At 48.5% G+C, this 26,597-nt stretch overlaps 1 protein-coding gene across 10 annotated transcripts in view; it reads left to right on the top strand.

Moving 5' to 3' along the window:
* The window catches only part of ZNF516 (zinc finger protein 516), a 124,391-nt gene that overhangs the window by 37,788 nt on the left and 60,006 nt on the right, over window positions 1-26,597 (top strand). For 9 of the 10 annotated variants that reach the window (XM_072819515.1, XM_072819530.1, XM_072819494.1 and 6 more), the window contains one exon: window positions 11,750-13,682. In XM_072819515.1, coding sequence (XP_072675616.1) covers window positions 11,924-13,682 — 1,759 coding nt within the window. In that variant the 5' untranslated portion in view covers window positions 11,750-11,923. Of the gene's footprint in view, window positions 1-10,113; window positions 10,217-11,749; window positions 13,683-26,597 lie in introns of all 10 variants that reach the window. The other variant, XM_072819510.1, reaches the window with a different exon arrangement.

A 26,597-nucleotide genomic window follows, 5' to 3' on the forward strand; every position in this document is an offset into this window, starting at 1 on the left:
CCATAATACTACAGTGTAAGGAGTAGAGCCCCTGTCATTGTCTTCGGGCGAACAGACGGGCAGTGTACCGAGCCAAGGGGCCCAGCACCCACTGGGGCCCATGTGCTGGGCTTGCCCTGCAGCGAGTCCTGCCCGCCAGGGGCCTCGCCTTCAGACGTGCACCGCCAGGCCAGGCCAGGCCGGAGACTCATTCTTTTTATTTTATGACTTGCCTCTTGGAGCCATAATACTCCCGTAAATATCCTGAGCTGTGTGCTGAGAACTGTTTTCTTTGTAAGGGCATCCTCCCGGCCTCCCTGAGACTTTTCAGATTTCACCAACTCTTCCCTTACCCAGGCCAATCCTGCCTCCCTCCCCGGAACCCAGCCCCCACCCTGAAGGTGACCAGGGAGGCAAGACGAGTGACCCCTGGGTGCCCAGGAGAGCAGACCTACTTCTTACTAGCATGATACGGTTAACTGATGAACCAGAACTGAACAAGTACCCAACTGGAGACTTCTTTGAAAAACAGGACAGGCTTCAGGTTCTGCTTCCCTAAACTGAAAACTCTCAGCTCAGAGTAGGAGAGGCCTCTTCCAGTTCTCCAGGAGCCCCTTGGACCCTCTGTATGCCTCCTGTCCAGCTTGGGTGGGTTTAAAGAAACTTGCAGAGTTGTTTTGTTATGCAAATTACTCAAAATATTAGACGTTACTTGAAAATCAGCCTTTGGGTTGTTTGTGCTGCATAAGATGTTGATAGAATTATCTGTGATAGTTTTAGGGAAATCAGTTAAGTACAGAATCCATTGGTGGATTTATTTCACAGAGCAGAATGGCAAGATTTCCTGTAGAGTTAGAGCTGTGCTTACTGTTTAAAAATACAGGGAATTTTACCTTTTTCCCCTGGCGATGCCATATTTAACTGGTTAGAAAATGATTGGTTAAAATGTGGGAAAGAAAACTCAGCTGTATGACTGTTTTTTTTTTTTTTTTTGCCCTGGGAAGCGGTGGAAAGGGTCACTGTGAGTCCCAGGAACCAGCTGGGGTTAGTTCATGTGGCTGGAAAGCCACTGTGCTGTCTGCAGGAAGGCTGTGACCCAGCTTGGCGTGGATTCCTGAGTGTCTCTGGGCAAGCCTCTGAAGCATCAGCAAGCAGTCTCTTAAAATACTACTTTTCATCCAAACAGTTTACTACTCAGATGATCGATCTTTTCTTCTTTCTTTCTTCCTTTCCTTTCCTTTCCTTTCCTTTCCTTTCCTTTCCTTTCCTTTCCTTTCCTTTCCTTTCCTTTCCTTTCTTCCTTTCTTCCTTTCTTCCTTTCTTCCTTTCTCTCTCTCTTTTCTCCTTCCTTCCTTCCTTCCTTCCTTCCTTCCTTCCTTCCTTCCTTCCTTCCTTCCTTCCTTCTTTTTCTTTCTTCCTTTCTTCCTTTCTTCCTTTCTCCCTTCCCTTCCCTTCCCTTCCCTTCCCTTCCCTTCCCTTCCCTTCCCTTCCCTTCCCTTCCCTTCCCTTCCCTTCCCTTCCCTTCCCTTCCCTTCCCTTCCCTTCCCTTCCTTTCCTTTTTTCTTTTCTTTTCTTTTCTTTTCTTTTTTCTTTTCTTTTCTTTTCTTTTCTTTTCTTTTCTTTTCTTTTCTTTTCTTTTTTCTTTTCTTTTTTCTTTTTTTTCTTTTCTTTTCTTTTCTTTTTTTTCTTTTTCTCTTTCAATTCTAGAATCAACAAAAGGTAGTGTTCTCAAACTGTATTCCTCAGAGCTCTCTGATCTTCCTCCAGGACCTGAATGGGGGGAGGAGTGCGGGGGAGGGGAGGGAAAGAAAAGGCAGGAGGGGGAAGGCCCACCAGGCTTCCCCAGAGCCACTCTTTGAATTGTGTTCTTTACTGGGGTTGCAAGTGGGAGTAAATCTTTTTAAACTTCTTTTGTGAAAAACTTCCAAAAACCCATGAAAACAGGAAGACAAAGAAACATACATAGAGTCTCCAGCAATTAACAGTAAAAAACAAAATGATGTAGAGGTGCTTCATTTACATTTGTTTACTTTTGACTGAATAATATTCCAACATTCTGTTTTTTTATGAGGTGCGATTGGGATATAACACGATGCACACATAAGGTGTACAACATTATAATTTGACATCTGCGTACACTGCACTGTGATTGCTACCAAAAGACGAGTCGCCATCTGTCCGCGCACAGTGACCCCCATTTCGCTCACCCTGGAGTCACTACTGATCTCTTCTCTGTATCTATGAGTTTGTTTTAATACTGTCTTATTTTTTTCAGATTCTGTATGTGAGTGGAATCCTATGGTATTTGTCTTTGTTCGCCTGACTTACTTCACTTGGCCTCATCTCTGAAGGTCCACCTGTGTTAGTGCATGCGGCGAGATTCCATCCTTCACGGCCGAGTTGTATTCCATTGTGTGTGTGTATATGCACCACACATCCTCTTGACCCATTCATCCCTCGATGGGTGCTGAGGTTGCTTCCAAATGTTGGTTACTGTCAATAGTGCTGCGTGAACATGGAGGGGGCGGTGCACGTATCTTTTTGAATTAGTTTTTTTGTTTTCTTCATGTAGGGTAGACACCTAGCAATGGAATAGCTGGATCATATCATAGTTCTAATTTTTTTCAGAACTCTCCATATGGTTTGACATTCCCACTGACAGTGTACAAGGGTTCCCTTTTCTCCAACACTTGTTATTTCTTGTCTTTTTGATAATTGCCATTCTAACAGGTATGAGGTGATATCTCGTTGTGGTTTTGATTTGTAATTTTCTAATAATTAGTGATGTTGAACACCGTTTCCTGTGCCTGTTGACCATCTGTGTATGTCTTTGGAAAAATGCCTCTTCAGCTCTTCTTCCCATTTTTTCCTTTTTTTTTTTTTCCTTATTCTTCTTATTTTTCTTCTTCCCATTTTTAAATCAGGTTGTTTTTTAAATTGTTGAGTTGTAGGAATTCTTTATATATTTTGAATATTAACCCCTTGTTGGATATATGATTTGCAAATATCTTTTCTTAATAGGTTGCCTTTTTGTTTCGGTGATTGTTTCCTTCTCTGTGCAGAAGCTTCTTCATTCATTGTGCTCCCACATGTTTATTTTTGCTTTTATTTCCCTTGCCTTTGGAGTCAGATTCACAAGCACACTGCTAACACCAATGTCATGGAGCTTTCTATGTTTTCTTCTAGGAGTTTCATGGTTTCAAGTCTTACATTCAAGTCTTTAATCCGTTTTGAGTTAATCTTTGTGTATGGTAAGATAGCGGACTAGTTGCATTCTCTTGCGTGTGGCTTCCCACTCTTCCCGACACCATTTATTGAAGACACTGCTTTCACCATTGTATGTCCTTGGCGCCTTTGTTGTAAATTAATGGTCTGTATACATGTGGGCTTATTTCTGGGTTCTCAAGTCTGTTCCTTTGGTCGGTGTATCTGTTTTTATGCCAATACCATATTGTTTTGATTATTATAGCTTTGTAGTATAGGGAGAATGATGCCACCAGCTTTATTCTTTCTCAGGATTGCTTTGGCTATTTGGGGTCTTTTGGATTCCATACAAATTTTAGAGTTATTTGTTCTAGTTCTTTGAAAAATGCCATTGGAATTTTGATAGGGATTACATTGAATGTGTAGATTGCTATGGGTGATATTGATGCTTTAGCAATATTCTTGTGATCAATGAGTATAGGATATTTTTAAATTTGTATCTAACCATTTGTAATTTTCAGTGTACATGTCTTTATTCCTAGGTATTTTACTCTTTTTGATGCAATTGTAAATGGGATTGCTTTCTTCTTCTTCTTTTAAAGATTTATTTATTTATTTATTTTAAAGATTCATTTATTTGAAAGAGAGAGAGTGTGTGCACGCATGCATGAATTGGGGGAGGGACAGAGGGAGGGAATCTTAAAGAGATTGCACTGAGTGTGGAACCTGACATGGGGCTAGATCTCACGACTCTTGAGATCATGACCTGAGTCGAAACCAAGAGTCGGCCGTCCAACCAACCAAGCTACCCAGGCGCCCCTGGGATTTCTTAATTTATCTTTCTGATAGTTTGTAATTAACATATAGAGATGCCACAGATTTCTGTATATTGGTTTTGTATCCTTTAACTCTAATGCGTTCGTTTAAGAGTTTTTTGATGAGTCTTTAGAGTTTTCTGTATTTATATCATGTCATCTACAAATAGTGACAGTTTTGTTTCTTCCTTTCTGATTCGGATGCCTTTTATTCCTTTTTATTGCCTTACTGCTCTAGCTAGGACTTTCAATACTAGGTTGAATAATGGTGGAGAGAGTGGAAATCTTTGTCTTGTTCTTGATCTTAGAAGAAAAGCTCTTAGCTTTTCCCCATTGATTATGATGTTGATTGTGGGTTTGTCATATATGGCCTTTATTATGTTGAAATCTGTTCTCTCTATACCTGCTTTGTTGAATTTTTATTATAAATGGATGCTGAATTTTGTCAAGTGCTTTTTCTACGTGTATTGAGATGATCATGTGATTTTTATCCTTCATTTTGTCAATGCAGTATATGTATCACATTGACTTATTTGTGGATGTGGAACCATCCTTATATCCCTGGAATAAATCCTACTTGATCATGGTGAATGAACCTTTTAAAGTATTGTTGAATTCCATTTGCTAATATTTTGATGAGGACTTTTGGATCTCTGTTCATCAAGGATATTGGTTGATAATTTTCATTTTTTTTGTGGTGTTTTTGTCTGGTTTTAGTATCAGACAAATAAAAATACCCACACTTACTATCTAGATCCAGCAGTTGTTAACATTTTGATGTATTAGCCTTTCTCTTTTTTTGTAAACCACTTCTAAAATATTTAATAATGTTTCCAAAAAAAACCTAAGAATTTATTAGTTTATTAGAATTAGAATATTATCTATATTACCAACCTAACAAAATAGTAATCCTCAAATCTTACTTAATATTTAGTCTTTATTGAAGTTTAGTTTTTATAAAGAGTTTGGGAGCTAGAATGTGTTTGAGCATGTCTGCTGTGGGTAGTTATAGCTGGTGGAAGTCTTTAGAGTTGTGTTGAGTAACCTTTTGTAGTGGACCCATCAGACCCCACTGAACACATAGGGGTCACTAGTGATTTCTAACTCAGTTTCCTAAGCTTCTATTATTTTGTCCTTTTGAATTTATTAAACTGAATATTGTCACTGTCAGTGAGTAGGTATCTTTGGGTCCCGCACTGACATTTCATTTACTTATCTAACAGTTATTAATAATAATATGTAACATGTTAGCCATTTACCATGTGTTAAATATTGTACCTAGAATGCATCAATTTAAAGCTCACAAAATTACTATTATATAGTTTATCATTACCATCATTTACATTTAAAAAGTGAAGTGGACTGAGGATCAGAGAGATTAAGACAGGGGTCATACGGCTCATCTGAGTGAGTGGCATAACTGAGTTTGGAGCTTGGGTAGTCTGATCTGAAACTCACGGGCTACAGCACCTCGGTGACCAGGGTGTGCTTGGCTCTGTGCTTGCACGGGGCATTCCGTGGGGGGAAAACTTGTCCTCTAACATACAGGTGACCAATCGAAGAAGCAGTAACAGTAACACGTACAGATGTGGGCTAGGGTAGTGCTGGGGCCATGCAGAGACCTCGGGGAGGGTCCTGATGGAGTCGCATGGGTACCAGGGGTCAGGTGAGATGTCACGTGGGTAGGTGGGCTGAGAACCATGGTAGGCCCAGAGGTGAGAGGGAGTGTGCATCTGCCTGGGCATGTAGGAGCTCACGGTCATTGAGGGGGTCTGGGGGACACACACCCAGCAGCACAGGGGCTCAGGCCCTTGTAAGTCCCGTCGGGGAGTTGGGGCCTCATCTTCAGGGCATGAGTGCTGTGAAGGGCAGATGTGTCAGGCCGGCCCAGGTCTGCACCTGGAATGTCTTTAGGCTTGAGATGCAGGGTGCGTGGATTCAGCAGTGCATTGAATGGCCTGCCAGCAGGCCGTCGACGGTGTTTACTGGGTGTTGGTGGGAAGGAGGAGAGAGGCAAGGTCACATGGGACCATCGGGATTCTTGGTTGGGTCCCTGCCTCGGGAGAGTTGGTCTCTCCGCTCAGTTCTGCTGCATTCCGCATTCTGGAAGGAGCCTCAACTTCTCTGAAATACCGAGCCAACTCTGTCAATTCAGGTCATCATGTCCCTCCCTGCCCTCCTGGAAACATCTACCTGTCCTGCTGGTGCTTGGGCAGTACTGCCAGTACATTGTTTTCTGCGTGTTGACATGTTTCCCTTTCTGACTTCGGATTTTCTCGAGCTGAAGGTGGTTTCTTACCTTTGAACTGTTAAGTTCCTGTAAGTGGCCCGGGGCCCTGTAGGCTCTCAGGAACTGGGATGAAACTTTTGTTAAACAGGCCCTGCTGCTGACCTGTGGGGCTGACCATGAGGCGCTCACCCAGGAGGGGGCTTGGGCCGTTAGCAGAGACAGCAGGGGTGCACATGGGTTCTTTCTAGGTCCTTCGGCTGTCCGGCTGTCCCTGTCTGTCCGGGATGTTAGGTGTGCAGGGCTTGCTCGTGCAGGCATCCCTGGAGGGCAGGGGGCTGGGGCCCTGCCTGGGGCCAGGATCCTCACTCAGAGAAGTGATTTACTAGTTGGAACATTTACCCACAGAGTAAATTGATCCCAAATCCAGTGAGTGCAAACAGTCTTGAGAAAGTCCCTTCATTTCAGTTGTGCTCTGCAGGCCTGTGGAGAGAGGATCTGTGGAAGGTGTGACAGCGACCTTGCGTCTGTGGATTTAGACCTAGTAACTTATTTATGTGTTCACACAATTGCTCGGTAAAGTTTAGCTGCATGTCTTACTTTCACAGCTTTTCCATATTGCCTCTTAACACCTGTCTCCATCTCCACTGGATTGCTTTTTTTTATGTTATGAATACATAATTTTATTTTCTTAAAAACTTTACCTATTTTTTTTAATAAATGTGATGAAATTACGTTTTATAAAATGACATTTCAAAAACTGTAGAAGATATTTTTAAAGAGTGGCTTCAGACCATTCTCAGTAGAGAAGCACACACAGGGAGTGATCCATTGGAAATCTATTTTAAAACCCTAATCAGCAAGCCATTTTTATGCATAAACAATTAAATTATAGTCTTGCCTGGCAAGTTTCCAATTACAGCCCCGGAAAAAGTTTGTAATACGCGACGACAAGACTGGTTCATTATGAGCAAGCAGTGTGTTCCGATGGGGTTGTGTGGTTTGTGTATGTGTGTGGGTGCTGTGTTGTCCTGTGTCAGCTAAAATGCGTACGTGTTTGCTCCTCCCCTCCTTGTATTCATGCCTCTGGAAGATGGATCACTCTGGTTCTGCATCAAGAGCTCACATTTATTCATACATTTTATAATACAAGTTATCTTTAGGTTAATGTGTTATTGTGGGAGAAGTTGGAACGGTAAATCCTGTTTGGTATGTGCTTGTCCATCTGGGAGAGTCAAAGACAGGCGGCTCCATACGGCCATGTACCTGACTTGGACGGAGCAGGATGACACTGCCTCTCGTGGAGGTGTTGGGACATGACCCGCACCCCACCAGGGAACCAGATGAGCGTGGAGAGACCATCTGAGACCCCATAGGCCCAGCCCACAGCCATGGCCGGGGTGGTGTTTTCCAAAGGCCGGCAGAGCAGAGCCAGCAGCCCTGGAGGGCTGGTTGCCTCCCCGTGAGCCTCCTAACTGGGGCGGCTGCCTGGGGTGCATTTTTAAGTTGAGAGCTCTGATGCCAGCATTCTTGTTCTTTTTTGGAAAAGAAGCGATGACCCTGTCTTAAATAGCAGTTTTTGCTTGTAGCTAAAAAGAATATCAAAGATCTGTTGATTTGGCCGCTGATGAAGGAGGGCCAGTTGCTGGGAAATCACTTTCTGACTGTTGCTCTAAAGGTTCTCAAGGAACTTTGTTAGTGGACTGTGGGTGTCAGGAAGGGGGCCATTTAGGGACCTTTTTCAAGAGGAGCTAGTTTTGTTGATGTTACAATTTCCTTAAGATAGTGGCGTTTGGGGCTTAAGTTATTACTTCTGTTACAGTGTTTTTTTTTCCCCCCATTTCCACATTGATATATTTTCACCTTGGTAATATCTCTTAGTTCTTTCACACTGTGCCCGAGCAGCTCTCCCAGGGATTTATAGTGAAGCTTAGTTTTGAAAGGTGGGGGTGGGTGAGAAGAGGAAAACAAAAGAAAGAAGAGCTTGTTTTGCTGATGGCAGGGGCACTGCTCATGTCCTTCCTTGAGGATCCTCCTGGAACTCACAGGCCCCGTTGGCTTGGGGCTAACGCTTCTCAGCTGGTCTTGGAGGGCGCCCATGAGAACCGACCCTCTGCCGTGTTTGGGCCCCGAGGGAGGGTACCCAGGCCTGGGCGGATCAGGCTGTTGGGAATCAGACACCTCAGGAGGCCAGGCCTGGGGAGGAACCGGCCCTGTCAGGCAGCGAAGATGGCAGCCGTGTGTGGACAGCGGGGGACGAGGACCCCCCTGGGAGGGAAGGGAAGTGCAGTCACTTCCCTTGGACTGGCAGCCCAGCTGCCCAGGCTCTTGGGGGCCTGAGACCACCTGGCAGGTCCTGCGCCTGCGCCCTGGTGGCCTGGTGCACACACCCCTGCGCCTCCCCTCTGCGGCTCACAGGGCCTGGGGAGGCAGGGCATCAGGGTGGCCGGATGCATGTATCCCTGTGCCTCCCCTGTGTGGTTCACCAGGGCCTGGGGCGGCTACGCAGGATGCCGTCAGATGTCCCATGGGAGGTCTGGCCCCAGTAGGTGCTTGCTGCCTACGGATGGGTGCAGGGATCTGGGGGGCGTCCTGAGGAGGGGCTCCCTGGGGCTTCCCTCTCAGCCTGGGCTGTGAGGGCTGCCCCCCAAGAGCCAGCCGGCTGGTTAATGGGGGGCCAGGGCCCCTGGGTCTGCTCTGCCGCACTCCATGCTGGTGCTGGGACTCCCGGCCTGCCGCACCCCATCCCTGGAGCTGCCCGGCAGCCTGGGGAGCCTTTCCCGGTCACAGCCCCTGGGCTCCTGAACTTGGGGTGGCAAAGAAGGCAGGAAATCAGCCCACCACAGAGCATCGGCATTTGTGATGATTGGAACATGTCTTCTTGCTAGAAAAATACAATTTTATTTCCAGGTGCGTTTGTGAGTTGAGCACAGCACTCCGTGAACCTTGTCTTTGTGGCTGGTGTTTGGCTGTTTGATCCCCTTGAATTGAGACCTGTCTGCCTCTGATAGTCGGTCAACCAGCGAGAGGTCCAGTGAGGTCTGTAGGATCATTTCAGAGCCACCAGTTTCCAGTGGTGTTTTCCTCTGTATAATTATTTCTGTGTACTTCTTTAAACTCCGAAATCTTTATGCCCAGATTAGATCATTGAGCTAAGTGTGAATAGTGTGTTTCTTCGTTCATATATTAGTATATCACAGTCAGCATCTCGAGGGGATGAAATAAATCTTGGGGTAGGATGCAGGAGGATCATTTGCCATGTAACCCATACATAACACACAACCATCCAGAACTGGTGCCAGGACCAAAACAGCTTGAAAAAAGTACTTAAGTTTGCTGAAATTATCACTGAGAGGTGTTCTCTTTAACCTCATTTGTCCAATTTTATGGGGAATTTTTCTTTATTTCTCTTATTGGAGTTGTTGATTTCGGGGAGGCTCTCTCTTGGCTGCAGGAACTCCATGCACCTGTTAGCGTAAGGAGTAAGCCTTACTCCTCTCTTGTGTGCCTCTCTGCTTCCCACCTCTTCCCACACTTTGCTGCTCTGGCTGCACTGGTTTCCTTAGGTGCCTGGGAAACCCGCGCATGGCGCTTTGTCAAGACCTGTCTTAGAGTACATAATTTAAAATTTAAAATTTTAATAATTAGAAATTTAGGTTTTAAATTTAATTTAGAAATTTAAGTTTCTACTAAATAAGATTTCTTCTAAGGGTCTCTGGGAGGCGGGGTTTGAAGGAAGCAGGAGGGGTGTGGTCTGTTGGGGGGGGGGGCGTCTGCCAGCTGTGGCAGCTGCACCCTCGTGGCCAAGTGGACAGGAGGTGTCGTGCGCTCAGATCCCTGCTGGTGGGCAGGTTCCCCATACTCATCATTTCCCTGCTCTACTCTCAGGATTCTTTCCTGCATCTACTCTGCAGAAGACAGGTCAGGCTGGACAACCCAGAGCAGACAAGGAGTCGCCACCCAGGGTCTTCTGGGACAGAACCTTTCCTTTGTGAGCAAAAAAATGTGTATTAGTACATTGGTTTAAAACGAGAAACCTTTAACTTCTTCATGCTTTGTAAATTTTACAGAAGAGTTCTTAGTGTGTATGAGGTTGTGAGTTTATACAAAACATGACTTCCTTTTTATATATGTCATGGCTAGTTTTAAAGAAAATCTGCCCATCTGGGTGCCTCTCTGCAAGTCTAGGGTCCCACCCCTGCCCCCATAGGGAGACCCTATGAGAATCCTCTCATTTCTGCTTAGAGGTAAGAAGGATAAACAGACCACGTCCCAGGGGAGCTGTGGTGTAGCTCTGCCTCTCTTTCTAACCCCTCAGAATACTATTCGGAAAGATGCCCTGTCTCTCTCCCATCCTTTCTAATTGGCTCACTGTTTTGTTTATTCTACTGATCACACATCAGATGGAAGTTCTCTTTTACTGCAGATAATTGCTTTTTTGGTGTGTACTGTCTTGGGTCCATTTGGCAGCTTACAGGCACTCAGGTTGGCTTTCCTGCGGCGTGGGTGGTTGCCCGCTGTGTGCCAGGCACGGCACTCGGCCACCTCCCTTGTCTGCTTTGTCTCTGCTTGTGCACAGGGTGCTAGAAACACCTAGACACCTGGAGGAGTGGCCCCTCATTCTCTGGAAGGTGGGATGGGCATGCACATGACAGTGATGGCACAGTGTGACTCCTGCTGTGTCCAGGGAGAGGCATACCCTGCTTCCCTGGGAAGGTACTATGGGAACCTATGCAGAAATTGGGGGTTCGGGGGGGTGACTGCAAGACTCCTGGGGTCCAGAGGGTGTTCTGTGCTGGGGCCCACACTTAGCCCTACAGCAAGAGCCTAGGGTGCCTTTGGGGGACTGGGGTGGTGGTGCAGGATAAAAAGAATAGGATGGGAATGGGAAGGGCCCACAGGTTGGGGCTTTAGGAGGCCATAGCGGTTTCATGGCCATAGGCAGCTAGAGTGGTGTCAGTTGTGGCCTCCGTGCCGAGCAGCCGCTTCCAGGTGGAGACCTTGCATGAGCTCAGGGTAAATCACTTGTGCTCTCAGCTGAAGTCTTGTTTCCCTGACGTCTAAACACAGCAGTAGGTTTGTGAACTGCCTTTGCGGCTCACTTGTCCTGGCCACGAGCTGTGCCTCTGTGTCCTTGGCCGCCCTTCTCCCTGGTCCTGTCTCCTTGGTTCTTATCCCCACACTCTCTCCTTGGTCAGTGGCCTGTGTTTCTCACCCTCTCCCTGCCAATGTTACTCATTCTGTCTCTCCTTAAAGACTTGATATCTTTTTTCAGAAATACTATTTTAGGGTGCAATCATGTACAATTATTTAATGATTTAGCGCACACTTATCAATAACTGTTTAATTATTGATCTTGTAGAGGAAAGCAGCTGCGTGCACATCTATTTGAATTTGTGTTGATGTCTTCTTTGGACTGGATCGCTATCTTTCAGGAGCCCCCATCACTCCCTGTGGATGTTACTGGGTCCCTGTTTCGGGGGGAAACCTTGTTCCTAAGATCTCTGTGTCTTTTCTGTTTTAGGTGCTCTCTGCTGCTTGCCATGCTTTCAAGGTAGGATACACGGGCTGTCCTGGCAGGTGCGTCTCTGCAGCTGGGAAGCAGGAGCCTCATCTGAAGATGGAGAGATAAGACGTTGTCTGGCAGGCTCGCGTGACAGAAAGTGCCCACCCCGGCCGGGGAGCCCGTGTCCTGGAGATGGATCGCAACCGAGAGGCCGAGGTGGAGCTGAGAAGGGGCCCGAGCCCCAGCAGGGCCAGCAGGAGCCCCGAGGTGGACGGAGACAAGGCCATGAGCCACAGCTGCTGCATCTGTGGCAAGAGCTTCCCCTTCCAGAGCTCTCTGTCTCAGCACATGCGCAAGCACACCGGGGAAAAGCCCTACAAGTGTCCCTACTGCGACCACAGGGCTTCCCAGAAGGGCAACCTGAAGATCCATATCCGCAGCCACCGCACGGGCACTCTGATCCAGGGCCACGAGCCAGAGGCTGGTGAGATGCGCGTGTCTGAGGGCCTGGACGGCTGCACCAGCCCTACCAAGAGCAGTTCAGCCTGCAACAAGATCCTGAACGGGGCCACCCAGCTGGATGACAGCAAGATCCTGCTGAGGAGCAGCAAGAAGGAGGCTGAGGGGGCTGTCTGTGTCCCAGAGGAGGGCAAGGTGGCAGCCCAGTGCTCCTTCTGCAAGTGCAAGTTTGAGCGGAAGAAGGACCTGGAGCAGCACGTGCACCAGGCTCACAAGCCATTCAGGTGCAGGCTGTGCAGCTACATGACCCTGAGGGAGGAGTCCCTGCTGAGCCACATCGACAGGGACCACATCACAGCGCAGGGGCCCAGCGGCACTGAGGCCTACGTGGAGAACGGCAAGCCCGAGCTCACCCCCGGCGAGTTTCCTTGTGAGGTGTGTGGCCAGGCCTTCAGCCAGACCTGGTTCCTCAAGGCCCACATGAAGAAGCACAGAGGCTCCTTCGACCATGGCTGCCACATCTGTGGCCGGAGATTCAAAGAGCCGTGGTTCCTCAAGAACCACATGAAGGCACACGGCCCCAAGACAGGCAGCAAGAACAAGCCCAAGAGCGAGCTGGACCCCATAGCCACCATCAACAACGTGGTGCAGGAAGAGATGATTGTGGCCGGCCTGTCCCTTTACGAAGTCTGCACCAAGTGTGGGAACCTGTTTACAAACCTGGACAGCTTGAACGCGCACAACGCCATCCACCGCCGGGTGGAGGCCGGCCGGATGCGGGCCCCGGCCGGGGAGGGCGCGGCCCAGGGTGGCCCCCCGGACTCCCAGCAGCTGTTCCTCCAGTGCCTGAACCTGCGGCCCGCCGTGGCCAGTGTGCCTGCCCGCGGGCAGGCGGGGCGGCGTGTGGCCGAGCTGGACCCAGTCAACAGCTACCAGGCCTGGCAGCTGGCCACGCGGGGCAAGGTGGCCGAGCCGGCCGAGTACCTCAAGTACGGGGCGTGGGACGAGGCGTTGGCCGGGGACGTGGCCTTCGACAAGGAGCGGCGCGAGTACATCTTGGTGAGCCAGGAGAAGCGCAAGCGCGAGCCCGAGCCTGGCGCACCGGGGCCCCCGCGCAAGCGAGCGGGTGCGCCCGGGGACCCCACGCCTGGGCCCCTGGACCCCAGGCCTGCCGCGCGCCCCAGCCGCCGCGCCGCCGCCCCCGCAGGCCACGGCAAGTCGTCCGAGTGCTTCGAGTGCGGCAAGATCTTCCGCACCTACCACCAGATGGTGCTGCACTCCCGGGTGCACCGGCGCGCGCGCCGAGACCGCGATGGCCCTGGGGACCGCGCACCCCGTGCGCGCTGCGGCTCGCTCAGCGAGGGCGACTCGGCCTCGCAGCCCAGCAGCCCGGGCTCGGCCTGTGGTGCTGCCGCCGACTCCCCGGGCTCGGGCCTGGCCGACGAGGCTGCGGATGAGAGCGGAGAGGAGGGTGCAGCCGACCCCGCACCAGGTGAGCGTGGGCGCCTGGGTGGCTGGCTGGGTTCAGGGAGCTCTGCACCCAGGCGACCCCATGTCGGGATGGCCCAGAGCCCGGGCATCCCAGGCCCAGGAGCCCGGCATTCAGGCAGCACAGGTCCAGGGAGCCCTGTGCCCTGGTCCCCCTTCCCAAAGTGTCCCCAAACCCAGGGAGGTCAGGTGCCCAGGTAACACGTGCCTAAGTTATGCAGGCTCGGTGGCTCTCTGACCCGGTAGTCCTGGCACTCGCATAACCCAGGCCCAGGTAGTGGGGGCTCAGTCCTGCACCCTCGGGGCCTGGTTTCCCATAGCAGTCTCATATCTGGGTAGACTCTGCACCCAGGTAACGCTGTGCTTGGATAACCCTTGCCTGGGTTTCCCAGGCCCAGGTGGCCCCACAACCCAGCCATTACGTAGCTAGTGTATTCTTAGAGTTAGGCTGGTGGGTACAGACACAGGTGCCTGTCAGCTCCACTTCAGGCTCCTTTCTTGCTAATTTGCCCGTATGTGTTCACATTAATTAGCACCTTTGGCCTGTTGAATTAATGGTTTCTCTGGGGCATCAGCCATTTCTGAGCAAAGAACAGGTGATGGGACACCTCCATGCATAGTCCAGAGCCTGCTCCCTCACCATGTGGCATGTGCATGCATGTACACATACACACTTTGCTCTTCTCTTTTGCACCAGACAGCTGAGTAAAAGAGTAACTTCAGATTGGTGTGCAGTTATAATTAATCTCCTTGGATTCAACTAGCCCTGTGGGTTTAGAGATGGCTCATTGGAACAGATGACTTTCCAAAGAGTAGCTATGTAAATATTTAAAGATGCTTGGCTGACTTTGTTTTCATCATTTTCCTAGTTTTTATAAATCTTAAGCGTTTTGATATTTTATTCATTATTTTTTAGGAGAAGGTGATGTTCCAGTTAGAGAACTTAGACCTTTCTCTGCATAACTGAGACTGTTCCTCTCTTCTCCCTGGAAACTGGTTCATGGATGTTGCTTTTACCTGAAAGGCCAGGGATGTAGAAAGTCAAGTGCTTCAGAAGGGCTATTTTATATTCTCTAGTGAGGAACATGACCCTAGTGCATTTCTCCAAGACAAAACACAAATCTGCGTCATTTTTTCCTTATTAGATTTAGCCATTTTTCTGGAACAGAGTTTACTGTGGGTTTATACAGTGTATTATGTGAGAGTCTATTACACTCAAATTATATTGAGTCAATAAAAGTGTACAAGAAAGTTGTTTGTCTAATCCCGTAGAGAAGCCTCTGCTGAACCCGCACCTCCATCTTATCAGCATCCGTATAGATAACTGAACAGTAACACATTATGCCCTGACCCTTGTTTCCCATTTCCTTTCTTACTCATTAACCGTGGGAAGGAGCAGGAGAATACACTACTCTCTGAAAATGCAGTGCTCATTCTGTGATTCTTGGAACAGTTTGTCACGTAAAGTCTGGCAAACCCAATCGCGACCTTTCGTTCGCATTTTTGAAGAGTAATTCTTGGTTTTTCTCTTTAAAAATTTTGATAATGATAGATTTTACTGATGATATTCCAATAATACTATGTTTTTTTGGAGCACACTAAACCTTTTTTTTTCCCGGAAGATAAATATTTTTAATATTTGGAAAAGCTCTTGAGCCTTTCCCTCATCTGTCATGGTGGTGGTCAAATAATTAATAATCTGATTCCGTAGTGCTTTGAAAATCATGATGCTGGAAAGATCAAATGATTTTCTTTCACTCTACGTTGGAATTTACTTTTTTTCATTTCAGCTTCATTGAGATAATCATTTACCTCTTAACGAGATTGTATGTCTTTTCTCTGTGTGATCTGCTTTTTGAGAAACTTGATACATCACGTTTCTGTAATAAGTGCCTGTATCCTAGTGGAGTTCAACAAGTTGACAGTAGAATCAGCAGACTACTGTAGATCATCCAGCGGCTAGAGAAGGAAGTTTATGTCATGACAATGGCGTAAAGTGTTGAAGAACATGTGAGTCCACATTGGGTACCTTTCGTGACTCTGAAGGATAGAATCTTACTGTCTAAAACCACCGACTTTCCAAGCTCAGCAGGCCCTTAACTGGTCTAGCGTGGGCATTAACCGCTGCTTCCTAGACGTTTTTAAGGAGAGAGATGCACTTTGCATGTATGTAACACCCCACAGACACTCCCATTTGCAGGGTTTGGCTAAGGACTTTGGGAAAGTAAATGAGTATTTTGAATCCTCTGTTGCAATCTGCGGCGTGCCTTTGCTATTACTAAACGATGCCTTAGATCTTTACACATGGAGGCAAAACTTAAAATTCTTAGGGAATTTTGATGGGATAGCTAGTGAAAACTGGTAGATGAAATACGTGGAAGTTGAGAACAAAACACCACTCATTCCCATAAGAATCATCAGGCTTCTGGGGGAAGCAAGGTTGACATTAGAATTCTATCTTTGTGACCCTTTTTAGCAATTCCCCATCATGCCCTAATTTTACCCAAAGGTTTCATGACATCTAGGAATGGATTCAAATGCTGCTTTTGGCTCTAGAGAAGCTTTGCATTATCAGATTAATTAAAGATACCTTTTTTTTTTTTTTTCCATGAAACATTCTTTGTCGAGTATTACCGTGTGCTTGTTTGGAAAGCTCCAATTGTTACATGCTTTTATTTCCACAGAAAACCGGGTCCCAGCAGCCCCCTTTACGGACCAAAAATGGTAGAAGAACAAACTTATGAATAAAATTACATCAGATATAAAATTATTGAGTTAGATTTCAATCCTCCACCAAGAAAGTGACGTGGCACTGATGGAAAGGACACTTTTTGGAGCTCATGAAAAAAATAAAACCTTTCAATTAGGGAAGAAGAGCTTTAGAAGGGTGTGTAATTCTGTGTAATTCAAGTTTATAAAAATGAACATTTCCAAACACAAAACAGAGTCAGGGTGCTTTGAGGTCATCATGAGGACCAGGAGTGTTACTTTATAAGTAAATAAGCCACAGCAGAATTCTGCTCAGGAAGCAGGTGGGTAACTTAGGAATGATGGACTCTTGTGGGCTTGTCAAGAGGTCGGTTCACCACCTGTGCCATCGTAAGAAGCACCTTTGCGTGGCCTGGCTAGTCTCGGCCATCACAGGTGTTTCAACCTGCCTTTGGGCAAAATGCTGAGGACTTCTTTCCTATCGTCTATCTGCATATTGTTTCTACAAAAGTCACTTATGGGACTACCCAGGTTTTGCCCATTTCTTGTTATTCTGAACTCTGCTATCACATCAAATCCATGTTCTGTTGCGCCTGCTTACTACATTTTTGGATGCTCAGGGCAACATAATCGATAGTAAAACCACAAGTTTTAGATAAAGTCCTATGAAAGCGCAAATACTTGTTTCTGACCCATAAAAATGTCAAGCCCTGCTCAGCCTGATAGAGCAACAAGTTCTTAGAGCAAGTGCCACAATGTTATATGCAGTTTGAAGAATTAGGGAGAGAGTTTCCAGAATGAAGCCACATCATCAGGGAATGGAAAGACAGAGGAAGAAATGGATTTGCTTCAGAAAGCCCCCATCTGCCTGGCTTTCTCTGCTTGTTGCCCCCTCAGGCCAACAGCCTTGTATGTCAGGGCTCATCTTCTTCCCATCCCACAATTGAAGGAAGACCGCCATCTTTTAACCATGAAATAGTAGTTAAGTACAGGCCTTGAGACTGACTAGTGGTCCAAGGAGTGCCCAGCACGATTATGCAGCTGGTACACAGGGTAACAACCATCCTGCTATTCAGAGCAAGAGCAGTCATTAGAACAGCTCAGGGAGAGAGTGTTCCCATCCTGTTCATCCATCAGAGCAGGATTTAGGGTGAATCTCGCTAACAGAGGCCGACATGGATATGGGGTGTGCCAGTGAGGGGTGTCTGTGCATGGCCACGGGGTCTGCTGACCTGGGAAGTGTTCATTAATACCTACTCTTTGAGTTTGCTTCAGTGTCGAGCAGAAGGAGCTCTGCAGGATGCTCTGTCCCCACTGTGCTTCTGGCCAGTGCACCTTGGATGTGTGTCCTGAGTGGCAGAGTCAGCCCTGCGTGGCGGCTCCATGCAGAGGGGGTGAGTGCGTGGGCCCCTCACAGAGGCTAACCATGGTACAGTAAGTCCAGGGCTTGTGGAGGGAGGGGACAAAGCCAGTGGGGTGGGATGGGGCAGCCCCAGGTGCAGGCAGGAGGCCACAGGTTGTGGTTGACCTGGGGAAGGAGAGCATGCACATTGGGGGACAGGTCCAGCCACGCACCAAAGCGCTGCTGGACGGGGCGATGGCAGGTGGTACTTCTGATGAGGGGCCTGGGTGGTTGGGCGCATTGGTTACAGATGAGCTCGTGGAACTGGGAGCAGCAAACCTCTAAGGGCCAGCTCTCCAGTTACCAGGCGGGTCACCTAGCCTCCCTTTGTCCAGTGTCTCCCTTGTGCTGGCCACATGGAGGCCATTGCCTGCAACATCTGATAAATGTCCCCCCCACAGACTGCTGACGGCTCAGGAAGTGCCCTCGTGGCACGCTGTGACACTGGCGGCAGGTGCCAGACTGTCATGTGCAAGGTGCTCTCCGCTGTGTGGCTCGAGCCAGGCCTGCCGCGGCTCCTCCTGAGGCCTTGTTCCCCACCCCCCCACAGTGCCATGTAAGCTAGAGAGCAGCACCACAGTGGGGTCTGCTGAGAGTTGATTCCAGTGTCCTGGGAGCCGGAGGTGACAGATAAGCAGGTCTGGTCCCAGTTACAGGAGAGCCGTGCAAGGAAGCAGTTCTTATCAGTTTTAGGCCATCATGAACACTGAGTTGGAAACCCTCATATTAATGTCTTATTTAGTATAAAAATGCAGTGAAGGGCTTTAAGAAAGCTGTTCAGATGTACATGGCAGTGGGAAGCAGAAGGCCTTGTGGTTTTAGCCTGTGTCTTAGCAACCAGAAACCACTGTGTGTCTGCGCTGCATGCGTGTACCTGTGAGGGTAATTGTTCACATGGCACCCAGCACCCTGGCTCGCTTTCTGAGTTATCGGAGGATGATTGAATTACAATGAGAATAGTGTCTTTTGAGTATGTTTTCTTCTGTTTTGATTCATCTTCAGACATTGGTATCTATGCATGGCATGCATGCTAATATTTGCTGGAGCAGAATGCTGCATTCCCTGACCTTCCAGAATGAATTTATTATAGTGTGAAAGGCATCAGACTCTAGAGATTATACTCTGGGGTTTTCTTCCTATCGCTGAGAGACAGCGTAACTGGATAGACATACCCGGTATCATGAAACAAACACCGCACAAACATTTGGATTTGCTAGCATAATTCAAACACTTGACTCTCTCTCTCTCTCTTACTTTTTGACACAAGACAGATTACAGGATTTTAGAGCTGAAAGGGAACAAGAGGTGTTTCGTCTGTCCCCATTTTATCAGGGTGGGAACTGAGCTACAAGGCAGTACCCTGATTTGCCGGGAGCTGTGAGGTGTCGTTGCAGAAGACAGCACGGTGGCAGATGCCGGGTAGGAATTCACCGTTTGCACAGAGGAGTGGTGTGCGGTCGTGGTCTGCTCTTGAGCATCCAATCTCCTGGCAGTGGTGTGGGGTGTGTGGTCCAGCCCCCCGCCCTTGGGCTGTCCCTGCCATGTCCTCTGCTGCCTGGCTTGTTGTGGGCATCCTGTGGACACATCTCATGTTGGGACTTGAGTCAGACCAGAGTCAGGGGCCACAGCACCAGCTTCCAGCCTGGGAAGTCCCTGTCCTGCTCGTTTGTTGCTGAGGCATGGGAGGGCTTGGACCCCGTGCAGGCCCCAGATCTCCAGTCTACACTGAGGCTGGCTCGGATCCCTGTGTGGGGCTTTGGATCCCAGTCTACACTGAGGCTGGCTCAGACCTTGTGCATATATGGATCCCCAGTCTACACTGAGGCTGGCTCAGACCCCCTGCAGTTCTGGATCTCCAGTCTCCACTGGGGCGGGACATGGTGGAGGCTGCCGTGCTGCATTGTGCGGAAGCCGAGCTGCTTGGAGGCAGGGAGCTGGTTCCATCTGTCCCCTGGGAGCCTGCCGGCGCCCTGCGTGGGTGTCCTCTAAGGGCACAATGAACGATGTTCCCATGTTCTGGTGAAAACACATGCCATGTCTACAGAGAGTCTCATTTGACATGTGACCACTTTCCAGCCTTTGCGCCTCTGCTTCTGTCCTCTGTTGTGTGATCCTTGCCCTACCAGGTGTAGCTTCTCTCATTTTGCCGTGGGGACGATGCTGGCTCTGGTTTTCGGCTCCGTCCGGGTTCTAGTGTCACTGGTGCCGTTTTGTCACCAAGAGGAGCTGTTGGTCTTTTCCGGTTCACACTTGAGATATCAGAGCTCCTGTTTGTGGGTCTTATCCAGCAGCAGGTTGGTTCTTCTGCCCTGGTCCTGGGAGATGCAGTGGGGCATGCGAAGGCATGGATTGCACCCGGTCTGGAGGTGTCTGCAGAATAGGTTCCATTGATTCGGCTTCTGGAAAATCAGCCTTTGCTAGTTGGGGTGGGGGTGATTCCTGGTCAGCTCTGCAGGAGGGTGGCCCGTTCACCAGGTGGGGGGAGGGCACAGCACCTGCTGAAGATGTGGCCTGTCTCAGCGCTGTCCTAGACACGGCCAGGCCTTCCTGTGTCTGCACACCTGCTGTGTGTGCGATGATGGCAGTTCCCCTGCAGCAGTGATGTGGCACCTGTACCTGTGTCCACTTCTTCACACTGCTACCAGGTACTTGCTGGAAGCACAGGTGAGGTGGAAGACTCCGCTCCTTACGCGGCCCTTCTGGGACCACAGCCATAGCCTTGACTAGCTGCCACTGTTGCATCTTTGCTGCACCCCGAATGCCTTGTCCAGAACCCCCCACCTGCCCTGTGCGGCCTGAGCATGCCCTGGATCTGGAAACCCATCCCTGCCACGTTGGCCAGTCCCAAGGTCCCTGCTGGATCACCTTGTTGCTGCACGCATCATTTCCGGCAGGGTGACTGCTCCCGCTCTGTCCCTAGAACTTCTGTTTCAGTTCCACGGGTGTTTGTCCTGTGCCACACAGTGTCCTCGTGTCCCGTGTCTGTCATTGAGTGGTGATCTCACAGAGGACAAAGCTTCACCTTGTTGGCCCTGCCAGCCCCGTGTGGCTTGTGCTGTGGCTGGCGCTGCACTGGGACAGCTTGTCTTTGGTTTGCATCGAGCCACGCTGAGACACGTCTCCCTCAGGGAGAGTTTGCGTGGGAGCAGTGCGCTCACTGGCTTCTAGGTGCCACAGGGTCACTGATAGCGGCTGGACTGCCGACTGGAAGGCTCAGGTGAGAGCAAATATTCACACGAATGAGTATGTGCCTCCAAGATTTTTAGCTGTGTGGATGTGGACTGGCAGTGTGGCCTCTTGGGGTGGCAGGAGCGCGCTACGTCTGGCCTTTCCCGCCAGCATCAGACTTGGGGTCGGGACTTGGGAATTTGCCTGCCTCAGAGCTCTGGCCCTCCTGTCCCAGGTGGTGGCTGGTGTCCGGGGCATCGCTGCTGCGCTCGGGGAGCAGAAGCGGGCAGGGCCTGTCCGGTCCCTAGCACCCGAGGACACACAGCCTGTGCTCCCCCAGTCCTGGCACAGCTCGTGGCTGGTGTGTCGGGAAGCAGTGACCAAGGTCACTGTGCGGTCCCCACCTCCCTGCCTTGAGTCCCCAGCGGTTGCTACTCAGCACAGGTGGAGGGCATGGCGCCCTTGGCCTCGCCCCTCCCAGAGCCATGCTGCGTGTGCAGGTGGCAGGCGGTCAGAATGTCATTCAGGTGGATGGCCCGGGACCAGCAGGACCCTCCTGATCTGGACGGCCCAGAGCACCCCACCCTGGTGGTGGCCCTCCCTGTGGGCCACATTCCTCCCCACCCCGCAGCGGCGGCTTGGTGGGCCTTCTCCTCGGCGGGCCTGTGCGTGGCGGGCACACTGAATTATTCAGTGAGTTTAGACTCTTTTTTTCAAGCATTTAGCCTTTATTTGGTCAGTGTTTTTGCTGTGTGCCCATCTCTGGCGCAGATTCTTAATGTTTCATTTATAAGTTTTTTTTTTTTCTTTTTGACGTTTCTTAATGTGCATGTGCTAGACCTAATCCTAATCTGAGGCCAGTTCTTGGTGAAACCTTCATAGGCTGCTGATAGGATCAGTATTTGCATACACGATTTGCATAAGCCTTTGCGTGTTCAGACAGATTGTGGTTTTAGATCTGTATTTTACTAGAATTGAAAGGTGAGGCGTGGTCTTCTCCAGAGAAAGGTTAGAAGGTCACAGTTTCCTTTTCTTTTTAGAGTCTTGCCTGATTCTGTGAGAGGCCAGTGCAGCCCTCTCCCATTTTGCAGGATGTCTCACCTTCTGTTTTATTTACAAAGGCAGACGTTGATTTGAGACAAGTATTTTCACAGATTCGTAAAGACATTTGGGCTGATTGCAAGCTGCCAAATACATTCTTGTAAAAGTGTGCCAGAGCGGAGTCTTACTCCGAGTCTTCCTTCTGACTACAGAATAATTACTTTCAGCACCGTGAGTAACCTGTTCCAAATTTACCATGATTGTCGTTATCATTGGTGACCTCACAGGTTATTGAGATCTCTCCTCTAAAATGATCACTGAGCGGTCCCCTCTGGTTTGGCAGCTGTCCCGTAGAGAATCTGCTGTGTGCTCAGATGTGGCTCTTGACACCTGCCGAAGGGCATCAGCATCCTTCCAGGTAGTCAAATCGTGTTGTTCCTGTGCATGAGCATCCTGCAGTAGATTCCTGGGTGAGCATCATTGGAATAGTTCGTTAATTGGGTTGGACACCTGGAGGACGTTGTTTGTGATGTTGAAATGATGATCATTTCTAGTTTTCACTTTTAGTTACCGTAGTTCGTTGATATGAGACTCATCTATAATATTGCTGGTTTTTAACACGATGACTGCACGACTTATGGGATATAATCTACTACAAGCGGGTTTGGTATCAGATTAGAAATTGGTAGTAGTGGGGTGGATGGAACATCTCCATTTTAAAGAAATATCAGGTACTGTGTTTTCGAAAATGACAAAGTATGGTTGAAGAGATCCATGAGGTTGAAAAGGAGGCATAACCTTTTATCATAAACCTCCTGTATTGGTGGGGAGGATTCGATGAGAATCTCAGAAAGCAGTTCAATGTGTCACCAAAATATGACTTGCCAAATTCCTGCTTTTTAAGCGTTAAAGGCATTGCAAAGTTCTGACAGGAGATTTTTGGGATATATGAACATGAAGGTTCTGGACAGGTTGTATGCACAGTGTCTGCAGTTTCCATGGTGATAAGCCTACACACCACTTAGAAACAAATTCTTGATATTGTTTTGAAACCCAGTTACAAAAGGGCATCGTGCTTGCAAGTTAGTTGTGAATAGATAAAATTGCTTCCGCAGAACTGCCTTGCAAGCTGGACAGCACTTGGCAGACATTAGAGTCTTGTACCTTCTAAATCGCCCCTGTTCTGAATATATCTTTCCATTCTAGATCAGAATTCCTTCCTGCCTTCCTGCCTTCCTTCATCTCTCTCTTCCTCTTTCTCTCTCCTTTTTCTCTTTTCATTTATTTTCTCCTCACATTTTGAGTTAAAGATCTTTACCTTTGAATTTTAAGATCTAATGAGGGGGGTTTCTGTGGATATTCATAAGAGTTTTCAGAGCTATGCCATGCCTGGGAGCTGGGTGGAGATGAGGCCCTGGTGGTGACTTCCTGTCACCCCCTGGTCCAGCACCACCCACCCACCTCACAGCTGGCCCCTGGTCACTGTCTCCCCTTCCCGTTCAGCCTCTGTGCCCCTCCTTTCCCTCCTCTTCCATTCAGAATGATCAAAGGCAGTGTGGAAACAGGGCATCATGTAACAGCAAATGCCTAGCACACATGGTAGGTTATGATGTTGGGGAGCAGTAGGTCTGATCTCGGAGGACACCCGTGCTTGCCTTCTTTGTTCTGCCCTGAGGCCAGACACAGAATCCCAGATGGTGGTCATCCTAGGAAAACCAGGAATGGAGCGCCCTGTGAGCCTCCTCCTGGGAAAGCCCAGTCCCTCTATACCGGCTGCAGCGTGAACCTGTCGTATCTCAGCTCCTGCTGCTGCCTTGGTGCGGACAGGGCAAGGCTAGGGGCCCTGGACCTGGTTTTCTTGCCTTAGGACTGCACACCCCCCTGCTGCCCAGGCTGCCTCCCTGGGACAGTGCTGGGAGGTGGAGGAGAAGGAGCCAGGCCGTACTGGGCCCATGCTGCTGATTTGAGTTCTGTTCCTTCTTCAGGAAACCGACAGGTTTGTTGGTTGCAAATAACCCACGTTGTCTGGGAGTGCACAGATGAGACATCCTCCTCCTCCACTGCTCCCCCTCACCTTCCAGAGAGACTTGGGTTTTGCCCTCTCTTGTCTTTCTAAATGTGCTTAAGTGTGTTAGTATATATGTGTATGTAGATTTTTCTTGTTTTGATACCTAAGAAGATTATCCTGTGTGTTTCATTCTAAAGCTTGCTCTTTCTGCATAGTCATGACTTGGAAATCATTCATGTCCATAAAGGTGTCTGCTTCACTTTTGAACTGCCTAAAAGTGGACCATGGTCATAATCTGTTTGCCTTTTGGTGGACATTCAAGTTCTTGCATTACACATAGTCCTGCAGTAAACCTGCTGGCAATGTGGATCCTTGAGCACGCTTAGGAGTTTCTCGAGACCGATTTCTTCATGAAATTGCTGGTTTGGGGGTTTTCATATTTTATATTTCAGTAGCTCCTGCCAGCTAGGTCATAGTAATCCTCACATCCACCAGCAGCTCACGAGCCTGGCCATTGTCCCCACCTTCCATAATGCCAGGTATTATAGATTTTCTACAGCTCCCTCTGTGAAAGATGGAAAATGTTAATTATTTTTTTATTGCTTTAATTTCCATCTTTCTGGCTTCTGGGGGGAGAGAGCGTGTTTTCATGTTTGCTGGCCATTTGCATTTCTTGTGTGATTTACCTGTTCATGCACTTTGTCCATTTTTATAATGTGATGTTTGCCCTTGTCTTATTAACAGGAACTCTGTACATCATGGAAATGAATCTTTCATTGTTAGCTTTACTTTCTGCTTACCTTGTTTGACTATATGAAGTCTTCTATCGTACAAGTTCTCAAAAGTCAGAACTGTTCATTTTTTCCTTGATGGTTTTTACACATGACTAGAAAGACATTCCCTGGCCTACTGTTAAAATATTTTCACTGAATAAAGTGAGTTTGCTTGATTCTATGTGCTTATTGCACATCACATGGATCCATGTGGAACTTTTGGTTGGTCCTGGGAGGCGTTTTAATTTTTTCCCTTATTGCTATTCTGTGTTTCCAATATAATTTATTCAGTCATCAGTCTTTATTTCTACTGATTTGAAATAGCGGCCTTAGCCTATGCAGATGTCCATGGGCCAGCAGCTTCACCCAAGCATTTGAAGGCTTGGTAAACCCAGCAGGTATAGGTGCTCGTCTTAAGATATGGATGCAGTAGCTGAGGTGTAGAGGTTCAGAGAGACTTTCTTAAGGTTGTACCAATAATACTCTTGAGGCCAGCCTGCAAGTCCCAGGTTGGTGCTCTGGCAGTGAGGGAAGGCGGGGAAGGGGTTTCCAGGAGGAGAGGATGGAGACATGTCCTGTGCGTCCTTGAGCTCTTCCTGGCCTGTCTTCGGCTCCTGGGCAGTCCCGACTTGTCCTGACCTTCGTCTTATAGCCATGCTCTCCTCCAGAGCCACCCAGCTGCAGCTGGGCCTTAAGCAGGGCCCAGGGGTGACATCTCAGCAGCCTGCTCAAGGAAGACGCAGGAGGGCCGCCGGGTCCTGCAGGTGGACCCTTGCACGTGCATACGGGACCTTCAGAGTCGCAGGGCATCCCAGAGGCCCCATTGCACTACAGCCTGTCACTGAGCACCTGTGGGTTGGGGCTCTGAAAGGTAATGGTCTCTCCTCCATTACCTGCGAATAGACTATTCTTATCAGTGAGAGAATGAGACTGTTCATAAATGACAAGTAATGTTTCTCTTCGTATGCAATGCTCAGATGTTTCCGTCAGCATTTACACATTTTGGACCGTGTGTCTTAACTCACACTGCGCTTCCTTGGAAGTAATTCATTCAGATGACATGTTTCCAATAAGAACAAGTCGGAGTTGCCAGGTTTAGTAGTAAACATAGAGGACACCTGTTAAATATGGGTTTGAGATAAGCAGCGAATGTTATTTTTTCAGTTTATGTGTGTCCCATGGAATATTTGAGACCTGCTTGTGCTAAAAATGACTCGTGTATCTGATATTCAGGCTACTTGGCTGGCCTGTGTTTCTTCTGCAGAGTGTCTCTGTGAGCCATCTCTTCTTCAGGCAGGATGCTATTTTCATGCATACAGGAAATGTCTAGTCTTGTTGCCCGGCCTACTTGTTGGTTGGTTCAAGCTTGTTGAGCAGCTCTCTGTTTGTTTACTACTAGACAGGGATGCTGGTTGCCACACACCAGTCAGTGTTCCAGGAATAATTAGCTGAGGAGAAGGAGAGGACCCCGTGGTAGGGCTTGCTCTCTTTCAGCAGTTTACACTTGTTGATGAATTAAGCACACGTTAGCGCTTGGGAGGGTCAGAACAGTGCTTGAAGAAATAAGGGATTCAGGAGCAAATAAAAATGAACCTCAGTCCATTGGCTTGATTCAGAAAAAAAAAAAGACAAACACGGTTGTGTCAAGTTTCTGGAATCAGGATGATCTGCCGTAGTTGAGTATGTGGTGTGGCGGGAAGGAGCATGGATGGCTGGAGTTTCCTCCTGGTGGCCAATGCCCTGAGGGATCATGCTGCAGGTGCCACTTCTCTGGTACAGGTGTCTGTCATCAGACTGGAAAGTTCTGTCGTGTTCGGA

This window comes from Canis lupus, chromosome 1, assembly GCF_048164855.1.
Source record: "Canis lupus baileyi chromosome 1, mCanLup2.hap1, whole genome shotgun sequence".
Classification (NCBI taxonomy): Eukaryota; Metazoa; Chordata; class Mammalia; order Carnivora; family Canidae; genus Canis; species Canis lupus.